This window comes from Callorhinchus milii, unplaced genomic scaffold (genome assembly GCF_018977255.1).
Source record: "Callorhinchus milii isolate IMCB2004 unplaced genomic scaffold, IMCB_Cmil_1.0 Scaffold5, whole genome shotgun sequence".
Lineage (NCBI taxonomy): Eukaryota > Metazoa > Chordata > Chondrichthyes > Chimaeriformes > Callorhinchidae > Callorhinchus > Callorhinchus milii.
In genome coordinates this window covers 29355581-29377772 of record NW_024704746.1, presented here as the reverse complement: position 1 = coordinate 29377772, position 22192 = coordinate 29355581, and the positions used below count along the sequence as shown (strand labels likewise).

The following is a 22192-nucleotide window of genomic DNA, read 5'->3' as shown; positions in this document are numbered from 1 at the left end:
TCTCCCCCATCAAACAGAGCTTCGCAGACACCCAGAACATGCTCACTCCTGTATAATCCCAACACCACCCCCCCCCCCCAACCACCAACCCCCCCCCCCACTTTTCGGTGTTTTATTTCCACCCACCCCCCCCCCAAAAAAAATATAATTCTTGGGTTGATCAAGGCTAAATACATTTTATATATATAGACAGAAATACGATATGTTTCTGGCTTTGGGCAGTAGGGATAGACAGGGAGATGCGTCTGGTTCTGATTGCAAATTATTCTTTTTTTATATATATATATTTTCCAGCCTCATTTTTTTTTCTCTCCCTGTCAACATCTATCATTCTGACATTGGCTGCTCTTTAATAAGAACCTCCTGGCTGGCCCCTCTTGCCTTTGCTTTTTCTTTGCTTGCCTGTTATGTTCGTGTCTGCGCTCTTTTTAATTTTGTCTCTCCGGTCGCAAATCTGATCGATTCAAACGGAATAGTTTCATATGCTCCTCACACTCTTGTCTCTCTGATTCGAGCTGTGTGTGTGTGTGTGGGGTGGGGGGGGGGGGGGAATTGTGTGGGGGGTGTTGTATCCTGTGATGGTGAATCACATTCATTCCTCCCCCCCCACCCCCCACAAAGTGGGACTCCAAATCCGACAGAATTGTGCTCCCCAGTCACCTCCTAGTGATTAAGAGAGACATGGAGAGCAAATGGCCTTCACCCCCCCCCCACCCACCACCTTATTTCCTCCTTGTCTTCTGTTGCTTTAACCTGTTGTGTGGGGAGAGAGAGAGAGAGAGAAACCATCAAGTGACTTTGCACATGCAACATGCAGGGGAAAACAAAATCAAAGGATTGCAGAAAGTGGTAGAGGGGAAAAAAAAGGGACAACATATATATATCTATATATATATATTTACAAAAAAGGGACCAAAATAATTTCATCTCTCCAGAGGCGAGGCTCAAATAATTCTCTGCGATACTGTTGCACAGGCAAGTTGGGCTTTATTTTATTTGTTGTTGCATTGGCTGCGAAAATAACAGGCAGAAAACAGCCAAAGCTTTACTACTGATCGGTCTGTCACCTCTGATGCGTGTTCTTGTCTTTGTCACGTACTGTTTTGATCGCACTTGCTTCCATTCCCCCCCGCACCCCCTCGCCCCCCCACCACCATGTCTATTAAAAGGTAATAGTGGAATGAGATCATTTGACAGCAAATTACCCACCCACTCTGAACCGTTCAAGAAAATCCCATATTGTCCACACACCGAAAAAAAATATGATTTCAACAAGTGTGTGTCAAAATGCGAGATCTCTCTTTTTTTTTGGGGGGGTTGAGGGGGAAGGGAGGTGGAGATAGAGTGGGAGGGGGATAGAGGGATATTCCTATTGAAAGCAATTCAGACATGGAAAGTCCCCAGGGGTTCAAATGGCATTATCCCAAAGGGAAATTTCAGAGAAGGAAGCAAGTCCTATATTAGTTTTATATTGAGATCAACTTAATGCAGATGTGGGTTATGTTTACATGTGTACCATTTCCATAATTTTCTTCTATTTGACAATGACTGTTATTGCAAACCTCCCCCCCCCCCACCCCCACTCCCCTCCACAAACAATAATTTTAAGTGCCTGCAGGAAAACACAGACAAAAGAGGGAGAGAGAGAGAGAGAGAACTACGTGTCAAAATCTTGTGCAAAAAGCTTGTTCTTATGGAGGGTTTGAGGCTCTGCAGCACCTCCTGGTGGGAGCACTTGGTAAGTGCAGCCTGTTGTCACAGTCCAACAACAACAACTACTTGCATTTACATAGCGTCTCTCCGAGGGCCCAACAGTGGCAGAGCCTGACGCCGAGGAGGTGACCGCAAGCACGGTCGAAGCGAAGCCCACCCTAATATCAACCAATTCCAGACTGGTCCAGACAATTGGGGGAAAGACCAAAAGAAAAGTTTTAATCCCGGGCATCGTCCTGAAAGAAAACCTCTGCAAATAGATGTCAGTGTGCGTGTAGTACTGTAGTGAGCTTTAACCTCTAAAAGCTCAGTACAGCACTACACGCAGAAGTCGCTTTCTTTAGAACATGATTTTGTTCTGACCGCTTTCTATTTCGGTCGTTTCAATTGACGTGTTTCCAGGGAACTTGTTTGCAACGGCTGGGTTAGGGACTGTGATCGTTAAGATAGATTTAAGTGAGCTACACGACGTGACTGACCATTCATCAAAGTGCTTCCGTGATGCCACTGCAGACCAATTTTAGTCAACACAATTTTTTTTATCTATGTATGTGTATATATATATATATATATATAGAGCGAGAGAGAGATGGGAACATTTCCGAATGAGATGTTTTCACAAGGAACGAAACGATCTTCAAATCAAATAGCTGAACATGAATCAATCGTAGCGCAAGACGGGCAAATTACTTCAGTGCGAACACAGTTTCAACCCCAACTGAGAAAATCAGAGGGAACAGTCATGTTTTTATCTAGATCGAAAGGGAAAGAAATTCGGTTAAATGATTTGGAGGGCACTGGGTAAATAATGCTGGCTCACAGATAACCGAATGGATCGTACATTGACCTCCACTGGAAAAAGGGCAAGGGGCAAAATATCGATGTGAATTCTAATTGTAGTGTGTTATTAAATGTGTTAAAAGGTAATCAAGAAAAGAAATGTTAACCAGGCACTGGGACTCTTGCATCATAGTCTTTGAACAATACAACAACAACTTGCATTTGTATGGCGCCCTTCACACAGGGCAAGGTTTCGGAGCGCTCACTGGGAATGTTTCCCAAGTATGAAAGCCACACAGATTTTCAGTTTCTTCCAGTGCTCCTTTTTCTTCAAGGGATGGGTTTGAACGATTGACTGCTCACTTGGTAATTCCTGCATACAGCTTGCGGGTGTGCGAGGAATAATGAAAAGGACTAAAACAGACATAAGGGTACAACTAAGCATTCAAGTTTGTTTTTCCCCCTCCTCCGACATCTGTCTGCTTACGGATGAAAAGGCAACGAGAATTGCTGAAAGAATCAAAATGTGCTTGAGATTTCGTTTTGAAAGGAACAAAAGATTTACTGTAAAAAAAATGGACAGTGGCAAACAGGACACTATGGAAAGGTAAGTGTTGAAAGTTCATTGAAACATTTTACTGTATTTACACCAAACAAAGAAAATGGCTTTGATTTTCAAAGCAACATTTTCAGGCAGAATTGATAAATCTAGCATTTTTATCCAAAAATGTCTGAATTTATAAATATGTGTGTGTGTATGAATATCTACAAATATACAGACATTAACAATAAATGGAGAAAGTTCCCTGAGTGGTGGCAGTGTATGCGTTTTGTCCACAAAATATACAGTCAATTCACTTTACAGTATATTCTGTGAAGCGCTTTGAAACGTCTCAACGACGTGATAAGACGCTATATCAAATGCAAGGATTATTCGTATCAACATTATTGTTTTGTTTAATTCTGTTGGAAGAGTTGCGTTCAGGAGGCTGGACAATAGTTACTGAAACAGAAGAAAAAAGATAAAATAAATAACTCTTGCATTTGATGTAGCGGCTTAGCATAATTGTCGAAATGTTTTAAAGTGCTGCACGGGATTTTCTGTCAAGGCCAAATACTGAAACGGTGCTGTTGCAAAAAGGAATTATCCCTCTTCAATTTTGATGGGAAGGATCCAGCTTCCCACACAATGGCAACAGTGATTAGCAAAAGTGAATTCGGCAGATGAAGAAATCTGTTTCAATAGATCAGGTTTGCACATCAGTTATGACGCTGAGCGTGGGCTCAGTCCTACCTCCCCTCCCTGTATTTTGGTGCAATGTTTGTTGAGATTTGTTCGCCTAAGTGGGGTTTGAAGGATGCAATGGTCTAATATTGGATTTACTGGTAAAATCATTAATTTAAGGGAAAAATCACAACTTTTGAAACGGTCCTCTTTTTCTAAGCTCAGTGGAATCGCCCACGAAATACACAGTTAATCCACTTTAATAATAATAATCCTTGCGTTTGATGTAGCGCTTTTCACGGCTTATCGACGTCTCAAACGCTTCACAGGATAGACTGTAAAGTGAATGGACCGCATATTTGTGGGCGAAACTCGGCAGCCAATTGCGCACAGCAGCGTCCCACAAACAGTCGTGGTTTGAAAATGACCAATTTATTATTGTTTTTGTTTTGGAGGGATTATTATTAGGCTCTGTGTGGAGTAAGGAAACTTGCCCAAGGTTTCGCCCTCTGCCTGGAATTGAACCCAGGTGTCTCGCTTGCAAGGCGAGTGCTCTAACCACTGAGCTTTTCTGTGAAGCACTTTGAGATGTCTGAACAACGTGATTAGGTGCTGTGTGAAAGTTAGCTGGTCGATAGTTTTTATGTGATTAAGGTTGTTAAATCCTCGGTCATTCTCCCACACAAGGCCATCCTTAACCCCAACAACAACGCAAGGAGACTTCTTGGGGTTCAAAATCAATGAGATCTACTGAACTCTTAAGATCCTTAAAGTTCAAATGCTGCCATGACCTTGTCCAGCCCTACATCTGCAATCTCCAGGACCCTCTCCCTCTGCTCTGATAAACCCGGCCGGATTCCAGCTCCCTGCCCATTCCGCCCCACCATCAGTAGGTGAGCTTTTAGTCACTTAGCTCTCAGCCTCTGGAATTCTCTTCCAAAATCCCTCTGCGCAGTCCTCTCCCACTCTGCTTTCAAAACTCATTCAAGACCTATCTCTTTAATTGCGCCTTCATCGTTTAATTGATCAACGGGAGAAGGCGTGGATTGATTGATTAATTAATCAATCAATCAATCCGTGACTGTTTGTGCAACACTGCTGTATTCAATTGGCTGCTGGTTTCGCCCACAAAATGCACAGTGAGTTCATTTTACAATATATTCTGTGAAGTGTTTTAAAAGATCTCAACACTATGTCAAAGATCAATATCAAGGATTATTATTTAATTATTACCCCCCGTATCACCGATCTCCTTCCAGCTCAAGCTCTCACTCAGTCTCTATCAAGTAATTTTAAATATTCTCCCTTCGTGACAGCGAAGTGAAAATTGTTGTTCTTCTTCCCCGGGAAGGATGAGTTTCAGAATGTGAATTCTGCGCCCTGAAATGAAGAATATTCAAGGCATGTTGATGTTCAACAGTGAAAATGTTGATCTGGTGGAAGTGTTATTCATCAGAAAGGATCATCGGACAGGAGATGTGGGAATGAGCCAAAGTATACTTCAATAAGTTAACTATTAAGCAATAGAAATTAAAACAAAAGTTCAAGGCAAGAGCCGTTATTTATGTGGTGCTGTGTACCCCTGTGAGGGTGAGTGTTCAGCTGAATGGAAATTATTGTCCTTCCTGTGGGAATCACTTTTCAAACTCCTGCCACTTGGAAAGATATAGTATGATAAACAACCAGGAATGAAATCATAGATAGAGTGCTGTGAATACAAGGAGGGGTGGGAGGGGGAATCGTCAAATCAAAAAGAAAATGCAGGACATAAGCGACTGCACTTATGACCCGTGTCTTGTTATGTCCCCCTGGTTCGTTGTCAAACTCGGCCACTGTCAAGCGCTCCAGGACCCTACCCCGGTGTTAAGGGCGCTATATAAATGCAATTTGTTGTCATAGTTGTTGTCGTCGCAGTTCAGCAGAGGAATTTCACCTAAAAAGAAAAACTGGAACTGGAACTCAACTAAGTTAGGAAGCAATTACTGTGCCTCTGATTGAAGGTGCACCAGTGGATGTAATGATTGATCCAGGGGATCTGAGAAATATTGTTGATGAGTGCAACTTCAAGAAAATAGAGCAGACTGCTGAGACTAATGACTAATGGAAAGCTCAGTCATACTATTTCCATATTGGTTTTGACTCACTTTGGTCAGTCAGTGCTTGGTGAGTTCATAGGAATATTGAAGGCAGAAAACAAATCCAGAATTGGGGAATCTCGTAGCTTGGTGGCTAGAGCTCTCGCCTCGCAAACGAAAGGACCTGGTTTCGATTCCCGGGTAGGGCGTAAGTTTAGGCAAGTTTCCTTCCTCCACAAACCTCTGATGATTACCGAGCAGTAAGTAGGAACCTGGTTGTTAGTCAATTGGAGGTTTGCTTTTCATGGATAATAATCCCTCAAAAAAAAATTGATCATTTACTCCATGATTGGACCCAAATTCAGTGCTAGGTTTCGCCCATAATCAATCCACTTTAAAATATATTCTCTGAAGAGCTTTGGGACATCTCAATGACATGATAAGGATCAAATGCAAGGATTATTATTATTATGAAAGGAATCTTCTATTCTTACAGGAAGCAAATGAGCTGAGTATCAGTGCTAATGAAGTCTAAAACACAATACTAACTGGGTTTGTTGTTTAATCGTGACTTCTGCTTTGCAAATATCCAACCTCAAAATATGCGGAAAATCACAAATTCCAAACTGCCACGGTCTGAAAGAAGGCCAGCGAACAAAACACTTGCTAAAAATAAAGTAGCCAAGTTGGTGGGTTACCAAACCCAAATAAGGTGGAAGTCATCCAGAAAGCAATTAGATTGCACAGAACCTTGACGTTAGGAACCATTGTATGGATAATAGTAACAATAATCCTCGCATTTGATGTAGAGCCTTATCACGACTCATCTCAAAGCGCTTCACAGAATATACTGTAAAGTGAATTGACTGTATATTTTGTGGGCGAAACATATACACGCAAAATGGCAATGTACTGATCCTACTTTATCTTCGACTTTTCACAAAGTGCTGTGAGAACCAGTAGTGAAAGAGATGAGAATCCCAGTTAGAAGTCAAACATCACAAAGAAACCCAGCGACTCAAAGATTCATTTTCAAGAACTCTCCCTGTGCTTCTCTTTGATGTTGACAAATCACAGACGTCTGAGTGGATGTGAGTCTCGCTGGTCTCAGAACAATCTAACTTGGCTTAATAGGATCAGGAAAACTCTTGTCATGCTGATCTGTTGCTACATTTGTTAAATATAATAATTTGGTTACTCAATCCATGACTGTGGGACACTGCTGTGTGCATTAGGCTGCCACTTTTCGCCCACAAAATACACAGTGAATCCACTGTACAATATATTCTGTGAAGCACTTTGAGATGTCGCAACAACACAATAAGGTGCTACATCAAATGCAAGGATTATTATTATTATTATTATTATCTGCTACAGAAAAATATAACTGGATTGAGTGAGACATATGCTATTGTTCTGAAGTGCATGTCTGTAAATGATTTTCCATTTGAGGTTATCAGTGACAATGAACCTCTTGTTTCTAGCCTTGGGGAAAAAACAATATTCAATCTTTTACTCCAGAATCGCAGGATGCTGTTGAAATTCTAATTGCATCATTGCACCCTGTAGGTAGGGTGTCACACTTGGAAACCAAAATCTAACAAATGATAAGTCATCCCATTTCAGGGTTGTTCTCTGAATTTGATTAAACGCAACAGCTTATAGTAAGGATCCAGCTCTATCCTTGGATTTAATATAGTGTCTGTAATGCAGTCAATTTTTGCTCAGCCAAGTGCCTCAAATAACCATGATGTGAATAACTATTTTTTCTGCAGGATCGTTGCCCATGACATTGGGAGAAAACTCCATTCTCTTTTCAAATAATGTCTTGGGAGTCTTTAGCATTCACCTTAAACAGGCAAATGGTTTAATGTTTCAATTGAATGATGGCAACACTTGGCAATTCAGCACTCCTCTGTCCTGCACTGGAGAATCAGCCTAAACTGTGAGCTGAAAGTCCTAATTGTGGGGCTTGAACCGTCTACACAAGAAGCCACATAATTCTCAGAGTATCCTGGATTTTGTCACATGAGCTTATCGTAATAATAATCCTTGCATTTGAGAAAGTGCCTATTACGTCTTCGAGACGTCTCAAAGCACCTCACAGAATATACTGTAAAGTGAATTGTCTGTATGTTGTGTGGACGAAACACGGCTGTAATTGAGCACAGCAGCGTCCCACAAACAGCCGTGGAGTTTAACGCCATATCAGCCAGTAGAGGGAAACGCAGACAGATTCATGGAAAAAGAAACACACCTTAAAAAAACAATCTGCACAGCATTCATGGGAGAAAAATCACGCAAGGAAGAATTGTGGACGTTTTTGATCAAATACTGCACTGTCCCTCCATATTATGACCTGCTACATATTCATAGAACTGGAAAATAAGTTTTCCAAATATGTACAGCATAGAGTATAACGTAGAATTGATCCTGAAGAAAATATTTCCGATAAGAAAAGATGTGTTCAAAAGTTAAGAAATTAGGGAAGTAGATAAAATGGTGGTGGAAAGTTACAAATGAGGAAAACTATTGCCTCTACGCACATATCAAACATAAGTGACCTGTGTCTGTACAAGCCTGACTCTATTGTCATCTTAAAATTCAGTAAAGGAACACACTTCAGTCAATTAGTTAGGTTAAAGCTGGAATTAAACTCATATTAATAATTTTCATGGTAGCACTTTATTATAACGATAATCCCTGCATTTGATATATTGCCTTCTATTAAAATGTCTCACAGTAATTATTAAGTGTAATGACTGTGTATTTGTGCGTGAGTACGATAGCCAAATTGCATACGGCAAGCGGTGAATGATCAATTTAATTGCGGGACATTAGCCAGAAGAAAATCCTTTCTCTTCTCAAATAGTGTCGTTGGTTCTTTAAACGTCCACCTGAACTGGCAGAGCTTAGTTTAACATGTAATCTGAAAGACAGTGCCTATGGCAGTGCAGACAGATTCATGGGAAAAAAAACACACCTTAAAAGGACAATCTGCACAGCCTTCATAAGAGCAAAATCACACAAGGAAGAATTGTGGACCTTTATGATAAAATACTGCACTGTCCCTCCACATTATGAACGCACACACAATACCTGCTACACATTCATAGAACTGGAAAATAAGTTTTCCAAATATGTACAGCTACACGGGACGTCAGCCTAGATTATGGCTCATGTTTTAGACGTTTGGTGCTGAAAAAGGATGAGTATGCCCACTATTGTGCAAATGACTGCGGCATGTTTGATGGTTATCTTCTGTAACCGCTGGACACGAAAGGTTCATCGGAAAGGGGAAAACCTAGTGAGTTGGTACAGTATTTTTACGTACCTGGATTTGTATCCAGCAGAGGGAGATAGTCATGGAGGTAATAAGAACCTGGTTGAAAATATACAATTGTGAAATTCGAGAATTACTGTGTGAGCTTTAAACAATGAGCTTTAAGAGAGAATGTTTTCTCTTTTACTTCATTTCGAATCCAGTCCTGTACACGCCGATGTGCCTATTGCCAATAATTTTCACCGGATGAATGTACTACGAATATCCTTATGTTGCTGTATCCCAACATTTTACTTGAGTACCGTGTGAATGCATTGGCTTCACATTGCGTATTGTAAATATGTTTTGTAGGAAACCCAAGGAATTCTAATCAGACCTTCTAAAATCACTAAGTGACGATATTTACTCAGGACGTGAGTCATTCTGATGGGGTCTGAATACTGCACCAAACGATAACATCGAATGATGTTTTTTTCTTTTTAAAAAAGAGCTTGAAGTATAGACTTAAACTGAACAGGTTAAATATATCCACGTGGAAAAAGGACAACTGGATTCTTGCACCGATGCTTTCAGTCACAGTGACTGTGCGTACTCTGTGTATTTACTTTGTCATTGTTATGCTCAGTCGGGATATGGACAGTGGAACTACAGACAAATTCTTTAATAATAAAGAAGAAATGATTAACATGCCTTACATCCGCCTCGAGATGTCTCAAAGTGCTTCACAGGATATATTGCAAAGTGAATAGACTGAATATTTTGTGGGCGAAACCCGGCAGCCAATTGCGCACGGCAGTGTCCCACAAACATTGTGGATTGAGTGACCAAGTAATGTATTTATTTATTTTTGAAGGGATTATTAGCTCCAGAAAAGCGATCTGACAATCAACTAACAACCGGGTTCCTACTTCCTGCTCGATAAAACAGAGGCGTGTGGAGTAAGGAAACCTGCCTAAAGTTTCGTCCTGCCGGGAATCAAACCCAGGTCCTCTCGCTTGCGAGGCGAGTGCTCTAACCACTGAGCTACAGGACTCCACTGAGCCTCCTTGTGGAACCAATTCAGGAAAGATATTTGATCTTGCTTCTGATGCTGTGAAAGGATGAAGCTGGACCCAGTGTGATACAGTGGGTTAGAATGTTATTCTAAGAATCCAGACCTGGCTCATGAGATTAACATTTTCTCCAAGTTAATTACATGCAATTTATTCCATGGCTGTTTGTGGGTCTTTGATGTGCACAAATTGGCAGCTGCATTCACCCGCAAAACACACAGTCACTCCAGATTTGCATTATATTCTGTGAAGTGCTTTGCGATGTCCTCCTGATGTGACAGGCACTGCATCTTAATGTCTTTTGTGGGCAAAACACAGCAGCCAATTGGGTACAGAAGTGTCCCACAAACAATTGTATATCGAGTGCCCAACTTATCTTTTCTGAAAAAAAAATGATTTTGCCTACAAAAAATCACAAGTCACGGCACTTGATGGTAATTGCTCGTGACGTGCGTTTCGACAACAACAACTTGCATTTAAATGGTGCCATTCACGCCAGATGGCATCTCGGAGCGCTTGAACTTGCCAAAGGTTTCAACCTGCTGAAACACCACAGAAATGCTAGTCTTTATTGTCAAGGAAATGCCAGAGTTCTAACAGTTTTGAAACATGAGTCACCACCTTTAGTAGGGAAGTGGGTGGAAACAACTAGGACATAGTGTGCTCGGCACAGCACAGTATTTAGTTTGTTGTTGGTCATAAGACAGCAAGCATGCTAATATGATTTATTATTTCCATTAAAAGTGGCTGTTCCCTCACCTAATGGGATCACGATTTTATTTTCTGGTAAATCTCTTATTGCTGTGTAATGTGAGAAAGCACTTGGGGAAAACTCCACAATGCTAATGGTGCCTGACATCAAAACTTTGTGAATTAAGAAAAAGAAGAAGCCAATTCAGCCTGTGGCCCATTATCTCATACCCGCCTGATTCAGAATAAATAATAATAATAATAATAAACCTTGCATTTGATATGGCACCTTATCACGTCTTCTAGACATCTCAAAGCACTTCACAAGGTATACTGTAAAGTGAATTGACTATATTTTGTGGGCAATACATGGCAGCTAATTGCGCAAAGCAGTGTGTCCCACAAACAGTCGTGGATTGAGTGATCGCGTGTTTTTTGTGTACAAATTTACAAATCATTTTCTCTGTGGTGGGAGCTAAAAGGTTGACAATTGCCCTGGAAAATATGGAAAATAAATCAAATCCCAGAACAGTGTACGCAAAGCAATTATAAGTCAACTGGAAAATGAGACATTCAGGGCTGCAAGTCGGTTTTGAACTGTCTGCTTAATTGTTTAGAAAATGCACATATTTCCTTAGAATTGTGCACTCCGAAAACAAATTTGCTCTTTATAACCTACAGTGTGCCAAATTATGTGTCGCTTATGTTCATGCCATATGTCTACAGTCGTAGAATACCTTAATATTTTTACTCTGTGTTGCCTAATCTTTATTGTGTGTAACGTTTTGAGTCATGGTAAAGTTAAATCAATATTACTTGATTCCTGTGTTGTTTAGTGTGAAATTGTACATCTTTTGTCTTGCCCTTAAGACCATTGTCTTAATATCTAAGAGCTGGAATTTGTGGGGAAAACACATGAGGGGAGGGGTGGGAGAGATAGTCTATAATAAAACAATAATAATTTGATCACTCAAGTGTGTGACTGTTTGTGGGACGACTGCTGTGCGCATTCCGCTGCCTCATTTCTCCCAGAAAAATATACAGTCAATTCGCTTTACAGTATATTCTGTGAAGCGCCTTGAGAGGCCACAACAATGTGATAAGGCGTTATATCAAATGCAAGAATTATTATTATCATCATTATCGTTTGCTGGCTTTCATGTACTTGCATGTATTTAGCTCAGTATAAATCAAGCAAACACATTGTCATTACTTTATGATGTAAGCAGTAGCAACACGTAATACTGTCGTGTACCAGCACAATATGTACCTGTTTTTATCTCTTACAGAAGATTATGATGTTGGGGCTGCCAGTAAGAGGCAGTAGCAGCTGTAGCTTGGACCTTTCGCAGGCGAACAAATCAATCCGTCAAAACGAGTGAACTTTCGGATCACATCAAATCAAGGTACCCCAAAGCAATGTTTCATCTGAACGCTATTAATACATAGCGATTTTAAAATTAAAAAATGGTTGCAGTACAAAAATGATGCGTTGCATTTATTGCTGTTATTCATTAAAAAAAATTGGTCACTCAATCCACGACTGTTTATGAGACGCTGCCGTGCGCAATTGTTTGCTGCTTTTCGCCCGCAAAATATACAGTCAATTCACTTTACAGTATATTTTGTGAAGCGCTTTGAGACGTCTCAAAGACGTGATGAGTTGCTACATCAAATGCAAGGATTGTTATTATATCACTGCAGTCAAGGGGCTTATATAACACAAATCCTGTTTAAAAAAAAGTTTTAAAAAGCTTCACTAAATCAGGAAGAATATGTTGTCCCCCTTGCTGCTTTATGTGATTTTTTTGTGTTTAATTTTTCAGTAAAATAAATAAATGAATTTTATTTTATTTAAAAATATATTTTTCCTACAGCATTTAGTTTCTCTCATTCCCTTCTTGCATCCCCTCGTTTTCCGTTGCCCTCCCACTCCTTTTGTTTGCATAACACAAGCCTGCAGTGAAGGCTGCAATGTCCTTGAGAGATTCAATGTATTGCAGTAGTATCACCGCCTCCATTCAGTGCTGGCATTAACCAGTAATGAAGGATGAGTAAGTGGGCAAAACTGTCAGCAAAGCTGTGTGAAGTAGCGGAGCCGAGGGCTGTGGGGAATGGAGGGAGTTCAACAGTGTAGGAAGAGATAAGTGGCTCAGAGAACTTAAGCACTGTACATGTCGGTTGATTTTAAAATATTGTTTTATTGAAGGTCTTTGCCTTTCGAGGAGTTTATTTGGTACGGAACTTAAATTATTTTCTCGGCGTAAGGGTTGAATTTTAGTCAATTATTTTTATCCCGGGTTTACATTACGCAATGAACAATCACGCATGTCTGACTGGCTATCTCTGCAGAATATGAAATGCTGTATATCTTATGGGTTGAGTTCAATCTGATGATAGGAAGGAAGGCGGGGAGAAACCTTTGGCGAGTTTCCTTACTGCACACACCTCTGTTTACCTGGAAGTGAACGGGAACCAGGTTGTTGGTCGACTGTTCGTGGGACACAGCTGTGCACAATTGGCTGCTGCGTTTTGCCCACAAAATACAGTCACTCCACTTTACGGTATATTCTGTGAAGCGCTTTGAGACGTCTCAATGACATGATAAGGCGCTGTATCAAATCCAAGTATTATTATATAACCAGGGCTTGGTACCTACCTTGATTTGTATGTAGTGAGCTGATGGTGGAACTCTGGACTTCTAACTGGTGAAATCATTGCTCAATGGGTGTTTGAGCTTTGGGCAGGAGGACGGTGCTTAGGTGCTCTCACACGTTTCATGCTAAATTGTGCTGTTCACAAAGAAGCTTATAAAGATTTCCTGGTATCTGCTATCTATCTGGTGAGGACTCAAACTCTTAACCACAGCGATGGGTTTCCACATGCGTCAGACACACAGCTGAACCAAAACAAACAAAAAAAAATTGTGCTATGATGGCTTTTAGATAATGGTTTTCATCTTTGAGTTTAGCTGCACTGTCTTATGAGGCCTCACACTCCCTCCGCAACATTCAGCACAATGTTTTTAGTTTAGAAAATGGAATGCATAGGAACAGGAGTAGGCCATTCAGCCCATCGAGCCTGTTCCGCCATTCTATAAAATGATGGCTAATCTGTACCTCAACTCCAATGACCCGCCCTTGCCCCATATCCCTTGATACGCTTACCTAACAAACATCTATCCACCTTAGTCTTGAAAATGTGAATGGATTCAGCATTCACAGCCCTTTGGGGGGAGAGAGTTCTTGATTTCCACTTCCCTTTCTGTGAAAAAATGCCTCTTGATTTCATTCCTAAATGACTTTGCTCTAATTTTAAGATTTTGCCCCCTTGTTCTGGATTCCCCACCAGAGGAAATCGTTTCTCCGTAGAGAATGCATCAGTTGAGTGACGGTATCTATGTAGATTGTAATGTAACACTGAGGTAAAACAGTACAACAGTTTTGCAGATGTGATCTCTGCAGCCTTTTCCTGCACTGACTGTGTAAACACTTTCAAATCAACTCTGCATGTTTTAATTGAATCAGTAAAGCTATGAGTCATTCATATTTAAGGTGCTGACATTTCCTTAAAGGAACCGGGTTGGGAGGAAATTTTCATCATCTCAAAAGGACATAAATGAATCAGGACTACAAAGGTTCAGAATACTAACATCTCTCCTTCGAAATTACATTTTATAAAATATGTTCCATTCCTTCATAGGAACATATTTATTTGGCAAAAGAATAATGCTGCCAAAAGGATCAGCTGACTATGAACTATGTATCTATCTGGTTAATTTGAATGAATTAGAATAGTGTTACCATTATTTTGTTAGGCTATTAAATAACAAATCTGGCAAACCACAAACACACCATTTTGTGACCCATTTGGAATATGTGAATGCGTGGCCACTGAAAGAGAAGGAGTCACAGCTGTTTTTTTTTCACATTTTTAAACAAGTTTCAGTGATACTTAATGTATTCAACGGGATTAATGCTGAATTGCTGAGCTATTGATACTACATTTTATGCATGGAGTCCTGTAGCCCAGTGGTTAGAGCGCTCGCCTCGCAACCGGGAGGACCCTGGTTTGATTCCCAGACAGGACTAAAAGTTGGGCAAGTTTCCCCACTCCACACGCCTCTGTTTACCCAGCAGTAAGTAGGAACCCGGTTGTTAGTCGACAATGCTGTGCGTTTCACCCACAAAATATACAGTCAATTCACTTTACAGTATGTTCTGTGAAGCGCTTTGAGACGTCTCGAAGACCTGGTAAGGCGCTCTATCAAATGCAAGGATTATTATTGTGGGAAAACATTTGCGTGTGTCACTCTCATAGATTGTTAATTGGGGGTGAAAAACATGAGGCTTCATAACAGATTCATTGTGGTAATAACGTGCGTCCATTGTGAAGTGCTGTGTTTTTCACTCCGCTCTGGAAAGGAGAGGTTGGCTTCCAGGAGGCTGCCAACAAAGCTTTTTGGAGGGCAGCCATTGTGCCACAGCTAGGTCATTCATCATAACACAACCACCGCACTGTATTGCAAGCAACTTCAATAGAGCTCCGCTGCAGAATAGCAGCCATTCAGTGAGGAATCAAAATATCTTGCGAGACGTCAAAACGATAATGCCTTGCAGATTGTATCAAAAAAACCATTGATATCGATGGAGAATTCGGGTGGCACACTGAATAATTAGTGCAGATTAATTTGCTCTGCAATGCTGACAGCCACTGCGATGTGCCGATGACCAAATGTATGTGAAACTCTTGAAAGAGCTTTGCATTTAAATTTCAGAAGCACTCTGTGAATTACATTACAATAAGAATGAAAGGGCAATGCATCAAATTATGCTGTAAATATTAATGAACTGCTAATGCAGGAGAAGACGTGTATATTTTCAGCTGGTCAACCTCAACTGCTGGTGGCACGGAATGACTTTCATTGCCTGGAATGATAATGTCAGATGCCATCATCGTGTCTAGAATTTCCTGCCGTGCACAGTCATCTGTGGATTGAGGGATAATAATCTCTCAAAAAAAATAGCAATTTAGCCACTCAATCCACGACTGTTTGTGGGACATTGCTGTGCGTAATTGGCTGCTGCATTTGGCCCACAAGATATACAGTCAATTCACTTTACAGTATATTCTGTGAAGTGCTTATCGTTTGGTAAACAGAGGCGTATGGAGTAAGGAAGTTTGCCTAGGTTTCGCCTCACCTAGGTTTGCCCAAGGTTTCGAACCTGGGTCCGCTCGCTTGTTAGATGAGCATGCTAACCACTTTGCTACGGGACTCTACCATTGCCCCATAATAGGATAAGAATCACATCGCGTACTATTTTTTACCCCATAATTCTTCCGGTATTAAATGATCATCATGGGTCCTGCCAAATCTCTTAACTTTTTCGTTGCCACATGATTGCAGTACAATTTTCATAAGTTATTTTAGTTTGTCTCCTGAGTCTTTCAGGCACTACCACAAGTGCCAAATTAACAAGACACATAATTTTATTACCACCTCCGCTTACAACCAATCTCAGGGCACCCAAACACAAAGCAAAAAAAAAATAGGCTGAATGAAGGGGAATTTTGTAGTAGGTATAAATGTTTTATTTCTATTGACAGTACATTATTAGCTTCAGTGGGAATGTTAGTCACTTGGATCTCTCCTTAAAAAATAATATGCACAAGTCCTTGTCCATAATCATTTGAATCAAGGTGAATCCACTAACCGAGTGATTAACTCTCTGCTGAATGGAAAATCGAGGGACCTAACATTAACAAGTGTTAAGACGTTTCCATGTTGGTTGACATTCCCTGACAGGAGAGAGAATTATAGCAGATATTGTGTTCATACTCCGAAGAATGCAAGGGAACTGATGGGGAAGCTTAAATGGGAATCTGCCAATTGCCTACAGTTGGACATTCTGTGTATGCATGTGCACACATATACACAGAATGTCTGTAGGAACAAATTCAAGAGGCAATGAGATAGCTTTCAGTGAATAAATTATTTGAGGGATAGAAGAAATCTAGTAGTGTGGGACGATGTATTATATTTAAAACAAAACTATTGAACTGGCCTCACGGCCTGCATTTATCTTTCCCTGGCCTGTAGATTCCTAGATTCCTATATCTCCTTACGTTCAGTTTCAACAAGCCGAAATGTCTTAAATCCCTTCAGTAATTACTGTCAAGTCAATCGATTGCTTTTGTAGGCAAATGTGGCAGACTTTGCATCAACAAAGTCCCAACAACAACCGTGAAGTAAATTACCAATTCATTTTTAGGATAGTTGGCCAGGAGAAACTCCCTCGTATAATGAATCTTAACGTTCATCTGAAACAGGGAGGCAGGATCTTCCTTTAACATCTCATCTGAAAGACAGCACCTCCGACAATGATTGTAAAGACCATGGCCATTCCCAAGCCTCAGTTACTTGTTCTCTAAATAAGATATAATGGTGACTTTGTAAATATTTATAAAAGGATGCCTCTACTACACCAACTCTTCTGACAGCTGCTGGAAAGTTTTCAACACTGTAAGACGAAACTCACTGCGAAATCTGTTTCATCTCTGCAATGTGAGAACAAGCAAGGGAGGATAGAGAGGCCCACACTCTTCATGTCACCCTCTTCAGATCCTCAAGGGAAACACTAATATTTGCTTTGGAAGATCTCAGTTTACCCGGTTTGCTGACAGGATTGAGAACGGAATTGATAACCTATGACATTTGTTCTCACTGTTACAGTACTGTACTGCTTGTGAAATTATGAAATACAGTTACAGATGAATGCTAATATGCAATGGATGTGTATATGAGTAACGGTTTCCAAACCTGCACCCTCCTAGGATCAACAAAGTGATTTAGTTCAATTGCAAAACTCAATATAACACAGACAGATATTTACTCCACAATATTTTCTGAGTAGTCCAGTAGTTAGGATTAAAGTTTTGCTCCACAAGTTAGTTATTTTGAAAATTATTTTCAATAGCAACAGGAGTAAGAATATTCGGCCTATCGAGTCTTTTCTAAATAGCTTTCAGATCATAATAATCCTTTCATTTGGTATAAGCGCCTTTTCACATCAGGAGGACGTCTCAAAGCGCTTTGTAGGATTTACTGGGGAGTGACTGTTTTTTGTAGGCGAATAGTTGTTGGAGGCATACATCAAACTCTGTCTGATTGCAAACTCTTAAGCATATGTCAGACACTTGGCTGACATATCAATAATAGATTTTGTTGAGCCACAAAATAAAAGCTCCCTGGTACATTGATAAACATTTCGGTCTGAATATCCCCTTGAATTAAATTTGTTACATTTAGTTAGATTGGAATCAGACGGGATCAGCAGAACTTGGAGTTACTGTCTAAAGGGAATGTCACATTCTCAGCAAAGTACTCAGACTTGACAGTGAATCTGGAGTCAGTGACATTGATGCGTTTGCATATTGATCGACTCTGGAGTTAAGTACAATCAGGACTCACTCCAGAGATAAAGTGCAACGTGAGAGAGGCTGAAGTGAAGCAAAGTGATGCAATGTTGAACAATTCAACTGCATCAAAAGGGATTTAGTGTCACTCTGTGTTTGACATTTGCCTGTAGCAGTGCAGACAGAAAGAACAGAACCAAAGTGGCTCACCTCAGCTTGAAGGACAACAGTTCAATAATATCTGGTTATTATTACACTGCTTATCTCTTCAGTATGTCCTCTCCCCTTCCGGTCCTACATGACTAACGTAAAGGAAAGAGTCTGTGATGCAGTTGAGTTATTATTTAAATATATCTCGCCCTAATTCTAGGCAAGTTTCTCTGAATAAATTCTTATGGGCTTTTTTCTTTTATTGTGTACTGAGCAGGGCTGCAAGTTTCTGATCCGTGCAGTCCTGTAGCGTAGTAGAGCGCTCGCCTCGCAAGTGAGAGGATCCGGATTCGATTCCCGGGTAGGGCGAAGCATTAGGCAAGTTTCCTTACTCCACACACCTCTGTTTACCTAGCAGGAAGTAGGACCCCAGTTGTTAGTCGATTGGCGGATCGCTTTTCCGGGATAATAATCCCTTCAAAAGAAATAACAATTTGGTCACTTAATCCATGACTGTTTGTGGAACGCTGCTGTGTGCAGTTGGCTGCTACATTTCGCCCACAAAATATAAAGTCAGTTCACTTGACAGTGTATCCTGTGAAGCGCTTTGAGACGTCTCGAAGACATGATAAGGCACTATATCAAATGCAAGGATTGTTATTATTATCTCGGTGGGACTTCATTTTTGCACAGCGCTTCTGTGACGGATTTGGCTCCAAGGCTGACGAGGTCTGTGTTTTATCTCTGGCTGTGACACCAATCCCCTGGTGTGCTGGTTCCTGGCTTGCGTTACTGTGCTTGCACTTATTGTTGTCCTTGGACCTTTTTTTTTCCTTCTGCAATCTTGGAAGATGTTCATCTGTTCTATAGTTGCTTTCTGTTATCTGTTATTGTACCTTTTAAGCTTTGACCTTCTCCTCTTGCTTACTGGCAATTCTTGCTGTACTGAGTGTATCTAATAATTTATTCATGGCCTAGTGATACTTAGTAAGAGGCCTGTACGGCCGGTTTTGTCCGGGGGAGTTCTGGATTTGCTGAGGTTGAAGGCAGTTCTGAGCTGGGCAAAGTTGCAAGAATGGGCACTTTCTATATATAGAATTTGTTTGTGATTAGTGATGATTGCTGGATATAACCAATTATCGATAATATACAAGCTCATGGATCAGTTTTCTCGTGTTGCTATATCAGCAACAATCTGTTATTACACAAATGCCACCGACAATCTCTTCAGTGCTTTCCCATTGTGAACATATATCAGAAAGATCTCGAGTACATTAAACTTCACATAAGTCATATCCTTTGGGACCATCCATTCAATACAGTAAAACTCTCCTGAAAGTCTGATCTGTATAAATCGTATAAAAGTCGTACGTCTGCCCCAGTCCAGAAAAAGGCCAGCGAGCAGAACACTAGTGGTAAACGAACTGACTAACTACAAAAATGTGGTTAAATGATAACTTGGTTGTGTTTTTTCCCCAGGTGACGATAACATAGCGTGGATAGTGCAAGGCACATTCGGCCAGCAAATGATTTTTGGGCAGTGAACCACCACATGGACTCATCCTGGCCTTGGAGTGCAGGTCTGAACAGTTAACTGGGTGAGCAGACCAGCACCGAAGTAGCAGCAATGGCTAATACCCATTGTCCTAGAAATAAGTTGGTAGTTAGTGCCCCTTCCAATGCACTGTTAATTTACTTTTGTTGATTTACATGCAAAAAATGTCGGTAGTGCTTTCCAATGGCAGGGACAGAGAGCGAGCAGGGAGGAGGAGAGAGGGGGAAAGGGGGAGGTGACGGTAGGTGCGATCGGAAGAGGTACATTTTAAGGCAAGACCTGAAGGCAGAGGATTTTAAGACGGACATGAACTTCGCATTGTCTAAGAATGCTCTCAGTCCTCTATGCCTTCAGCCACTACGCCCCGAGGCTCTGGAACTCCCTTCCTCACTCCCTTCGCCTAGCCCCCTCTCTTCCTATTTTCGGGTCTTTGCTGAAGACCTTTCTTTTCAACCGCGCCTTTGGTCACCTTCCTCCCCCTCCCCCTGGCTCGGGCCGGGATCCGTTACTGTGAAGCGCTCTGAGACGCCGTCAGGGGTGGAGGGCGCTATATAAATCCAAGTTCTTGTTGCTGTTGTCCTCTACAGGCCTCTCAGCCTTGACAATGCATTAGAATAAGCCAGAAACTCAATAAACAACAAAAAGACATGTATGGGCAAAATGAAAGAGAAATTCATTTAAAGATTGTGAATTTAATTTCAAATGGCAAGTATCGTGTATCAAGGGAGTCCCATTTGCAAACAGTATCCAATATATTTTAATACAACGTGAAAAAGTACTTTGAACATCGGACAAGAGGAAAAAATCTGACAGTATAAGTAATGAGAAAATCAAGACTGCCGTAACATGTTTTACCCACGCCGTTCACATGAGATTGAATTGGGTATAATAGCTGAGAAAAATATTTCTTGTTAGGAATGTGAGGACGTGTTCTTCGTAAGTTATTTGGAACTTCCTCTCTCATGAGATAAATAACGACAACAACTATTCTGCCTTCAGCTATTTTACTCACAGTTACCTCTCTCCTATTTATTGCAATCGCAGGGAAGAATTTTATAACTAAATTGTGCGTTACGCAGGATTTCCTCACAGATCTGTAGATCCCCCTATTTTCCCCGTTGTTCATCCATTATTCAATGAATGAGGTTGAATTCAGTGCATTCCAGCTGTGCAACCACAGCTTTGATCTGCGGAGCATCTACGCACTTCACAAGCTTATTATTTCTTCCCTTTGTTCCGACGTGCTGTTTTGCAGACCAGCTATGCTGAAAGCGTTGTGTACCAATGCTGCCTTGTGATTTGCTTTCTGTTCATGTTGAGTTGCTGGGCTGTTCTGTTCTGCAGCATCCTGTTTCTCTTGCAGTCCTGCGCTCTCCCACCCTCCAAAACGCCTACATTTTGGTCGCTGTTGACCTGTTGTGAGTTGGCTTGTGCTCTGGCAGCAGCCTGTTTCACTGCATGTTGCACTCTTATGTTTTTTTTGCTGTGTGAGGTATTTTGTTTAGCAATGTGACCGACAGGATTAATGCACTTCGAGACTGCAGCATTTGGTGACTGTGACACTGCTACAAATACCATCATCATTCACTTCACGTATTCTCCTCTGGTTTGCAGGGAACACAAGCAAAAGGTTTTGCTACTCGATTACACAACTCTAAGCTACAGCTGATCGGATTGACGTCTGCTGCGTTCTGCTTCACCCAAAGTGAAATAAACAATTCTGAAAATGCCTGTGTACCCAACATGATCATAAAAACTACAAGTAAAGCAAGAGAACTGAAACAAAAACACACAGGTACCCATGCAGATTTGAAAAGAAATATGGAGGAGGAAAATCCTGCTTATTCTGTGTCTGATGCTTTCATACCCTGGATAAACATAAATCTCAACACCACATTGCGCACCATAGAAAAAGCAAAGGAATACATCTTCCGAGCATTGGCTGATCAGGGTGCTCATGTCCAGCTTTTTGGTTGCTGAAGGGCCGCAAGCCTTATTTGAGAAACGCTCCACGGGCCGCATAAACAGTAATATTTGCGTTTCCCTTCCAGGAACGCAGCACACAAAATAATAATAATAATAAGTTGGTCATTTCAATCCACGACTGTTTGTGGGACACTGCTGTGCGCAATTGGCTGCCGCGTTTCGCCCACAAGATATACAGTCAACTCACATTACGGTATATTCTGTGAAGTGCTTTGAGACAGGTTATGGAGAGAGTGGATTGGCCAGTTGAAATGGAGGGAGGAGGAG

The 22192-nt window shown here is 41.0% G+C and overlaps 1 protein-coding gene, 1 long non-coding RNA gene and 1 other non-coding gene across 5 annotated transcripts in view; 2 read left to right on the top strand and 1 right to left on the bottom strand.

Moving 5' to 3' along the window:
• Nucleotides 1-73, top strand: part of LOC103185589 (potassium voltage-gated channel subfamily A member 1-like) — a 1534-nt gene extending 1461 nt beyond the window's left edge. The window contains exon 1 of the mRNA XM_007904184.2: nt 1-73. This exon is cut by the window's left edge and continues 1461 nt beyond it. Within this exon, the coding sequence (XP_007902375.2) occupies nt 1-56 (56 nt within the window). The 3' untranslated portion in view covers nt 57-73.
• A 1535-nt stretch (nt 74-1608) lies between these two features.
• On the top strand, nt 1609-21695 carry LOC103185569. Of its 3 annotated transcripts, none has more exons than XR_488652.2 (4): nt 1609-3100; nt 12108-12224; nt 19864-19982; nt 21554-21695. It is a non-coding gene; the product is annotated as an uncharacterized LOC103185569 (long non-coding RNA). The 3 variants fall into 3 exon arrangements; XR_488654.2 differs by lacking the exon at nt 1609-3100 and adding an exon at nt 9981-10201; XR_488653.2 differs by lacking the exon at nt 1609-3100 and adding an exon at nt 9988-10014.
• On the bottom strand, nt 10037-10109 carry trnaa-cgc. The gene has a single exon. It is a non-coding gene; the product is annotated as a tRNA-Ala (tRNA).
• Nucleotides 21696-22192: the final 497 nt, after the last annotated feature.